This window comes from Sphaeroforma arctica (genome assembly GCF_001186125.1).
Source record: "Sphaeroforma arctica JP610 unplaced genomic scaffold supercont1.3862, whole genome shotgun sequence".
NCBI lineage: Eukaryota > Ichthyosporea > Ichthyophonida > Sphaeroforma > Sphaeroforma arctica.
In genome coordinates, this window is record NW_014036696.1 from 1 (window position 1) to 2953 (window position 2953).

The following is a 2953-nucleotide window of genomic DNA, read 5'->3' on the forward strand; positions in this document are numbered from 1 at the left end:
ATATTTATATATTTATATATCTAACCCAAATGTTAGTTGTAATGCAAACAAACTAAATTGCTATAGTCATTGGAAGTAGAATATTATTTGAAAGACTAGGTTTAAACCCCGCTATCAACAGTTGGCAAACTTTACTGCGGCCTATTCATACCGAAATCCTATATGCCTCGTTCTTGTAGTTGCCACAAAGGATTTGGTGCCCGCATTTGATGAATTGGTGACAAGTGTAGTGTTGCACGATGATATCGTCCCACGAGCCAGTAATCGTACGGCCTTTGTGCTGATCGAGGAATTGTTGAAGTTCAGGTATGTCTGGGAATGATTTTGTATAGATTTCAGATTCATTGTGTGTGTTGGTATATAATTTAATATACAATTATAGATTCAACAGGTATCTCAAGATACAATTTAATATAAACTAAAAATTCATTGGGTATGTTAAGACAGAATTTAATAATAAGCACAGATTCATTGAAGAAGTTAGTATATATTTGATATGAAATACAGATTAATTGGGCATGTCAGGATATAGTTTAATACAAATCACAGACTCATTGGGTATGTTGGTATATATTTTAATACAGATTACAGGTTCATTTGTATGTGTATTATATGAACTATAGATTTATCAGGTATGCCAGGATATGATTTAAGACAAAGTAAAGATTCATTGGGCATGCTTGTATATAGTTTAGTATGAATTATAGATATATTAGGTATAGCAGAATATAATTCAATACAAATTGTAGATTCATTAGGTATATCAGGATATGTTTAGATACAAAATAAAGATTCATTGGGTATGTTAGCATATATTTTAATATGAACTACAGATACACTAGGCATGCCAGGTTATAATTTAATATAAATCGTAGATGCCGTGGGTATGCCAGGATATAGATTAATATAAATTCAGATTCATTAGAAGTATCGGGATATACTTTATTAGTTATTAGGATATAATCTAATATGAACTGCGGATTCGTTGGGTATGTCGTGATATAATTTAATATACAGATTCATACTATTACTTAGTTGGTTGCAGATATGTTTTGTTATAGCAGTTCAATTATTTTTAGAGGGGTTTTACAATTCGAAATGTCTTAATTTTTCCTGGCGTTTACGCTTGAACTCTACCCGAATGCGTATTGTAGCTTTTTCGTTCTACATTGGTAATTAGAGTGTAACATCCCATTAGTTTTTAGTCCTGATATACTTATCACTTCCTACCTACACACCTAAAGAGAGGATTGGAAGCCAATGTGGGAACAAGACATAGCCGCACACCAGCGCCGTGTTAAAGAAGTCTGGGCTCCGAAAACGAGGGCTGGTGCCGCTATCAGGGTATGAATGATACGTGCGTGGTTGCAGATATCAATACTGGTACTATTCCGAGCAGTAGATAAACACAGACAGATTCATTTGATTATATACTAATATTTTTGTCTATCTGGGTGCTGATTAAATACATCCACCAATAGGTACGTGCAGTTTAATAGTGGGTTTTGCGAACCTGATTAATTTGAATCCTTGGAAGTGTGATATTGAGTGATGTTTTGGTTTAGAATAATATAGAATGTCATATGTCAATGCAATCACACACACACATTGCCACGAAAAAACATATCCACAGTGTGTTTTTCTTCTTGAAAGCGTGTTATCCTCATAACATTTGCCTTGTCGGAAGTGTTATTGAGTTATTTGTAAGCTGTTATAGATTAATATTCGTTCATACACAGCAGAAAAAGACTATTTGCTTTTTTTTTCGCACAAAACAAAGCGTACCTTCGTTATGATTGCCATGCATTTGTACTTCTAAATACAGTTTGCATCCAAGATTTTACTTCTTATTAGAGCGCAAATCTGCTTGAACTTCCTGTTGTGTCTTAGTCGCGAAGAATGGGCCAAATACAATATGTGTCAATCACACATCCATGTCCCCAGGCCACATGGGTAAAAACAGCTATCAACGACACCTCCAGAATCTCAAGATAGACTCATACAGCTACCTACTCCTCACGCGCCTTCACAGAATTCGTACATAGCTAGCAAGGCAACACTGAATGAAATGGCCGCGAACGCTGAACCGCCCGAGAGGCCGTTAGAGCACCCTGCTCATATACCCACGCACCCCGTACCACATGCCGTACCGGAATCAATTCCAGAGAATAACGGGACGGAAGGAAGTGCGGTACCTTCTCCACACGCACCGCCTCATGCCACGCCCTACGGTGTACCGGAATTTACTCCTGCGAATACCGGGATAGAGGAAAGCGCGGCGCTTTCAGACTCGGAGGTGCATGAGACCGAGTCACTGACGGACAATATCAAAGCCACTACACTGCCTCCTCCCACCGAACCTGCACCTGGCAAACCTATTCCCAGGTCAGCCCGCCCGTGTATGGTTCATCGATCTCTTATAAATTTCTATACACAAACATGTCTATATGTTTGTACATGTTAAATATATATATATATATATATAGTCTGTTCCGGCTGCTACGTACCGATGTAACGGATTTGAAACATGTGTGGTTCAAGTATACTGATAGATATGTGTAGCATCATGACCAATTCTTTCGAGGGTGTTGCCCCTCTACACCACTCCCAGACCAATTAAAAGTTGGTCCTTCTTTCACACATGTTTGTGCTCAGGCACATCATCTAATAGCAGCTTGGCGTACATTGTGTCTACATGCATGATCATGTGTCGATATGCCTTTTCGCTTGAGACTCACTATATTTCATGCCTGTCTTCTCACTGACAGTCTCTTCTCACCGGGAAAGCTCATACACATTTATTACCAACGTGGCATGTTCAAAGCGTCACATATCCCTGTCGATCACCCGACAATGATGGTAAGTGGTCGGCATGAAGCTATTGTTATTTTACCAGTTATAGCCAAATCTGTACAGAAAGAAACGTAAAATTGAAGAAAATACTCGTATATAT

General features: G+C 38.2%; 1 protein-coding gene across 1 annotated transcript; it reads left to right on the plus strand.

Annotated features, from left to right (window-relative positions):
• Positions 1-177: 177 nt before the first annotated feature.
• On the plus strand, positions 178-1344 carry SARC_13878 (hypothetical protein; the record flags this gene model as incomplete). Its single annotated transcript, XM_014291990.1, has 2 exons — positions 178-306; positions 1245-1344. Coding segments are annotated over 2 exons (229 nt in total), but the record flags the coding sequence as incomplete, so codon positions are not given.
• Between the last annotated feature and the right edge of the window lie 1609 nt (positions 1345-2953).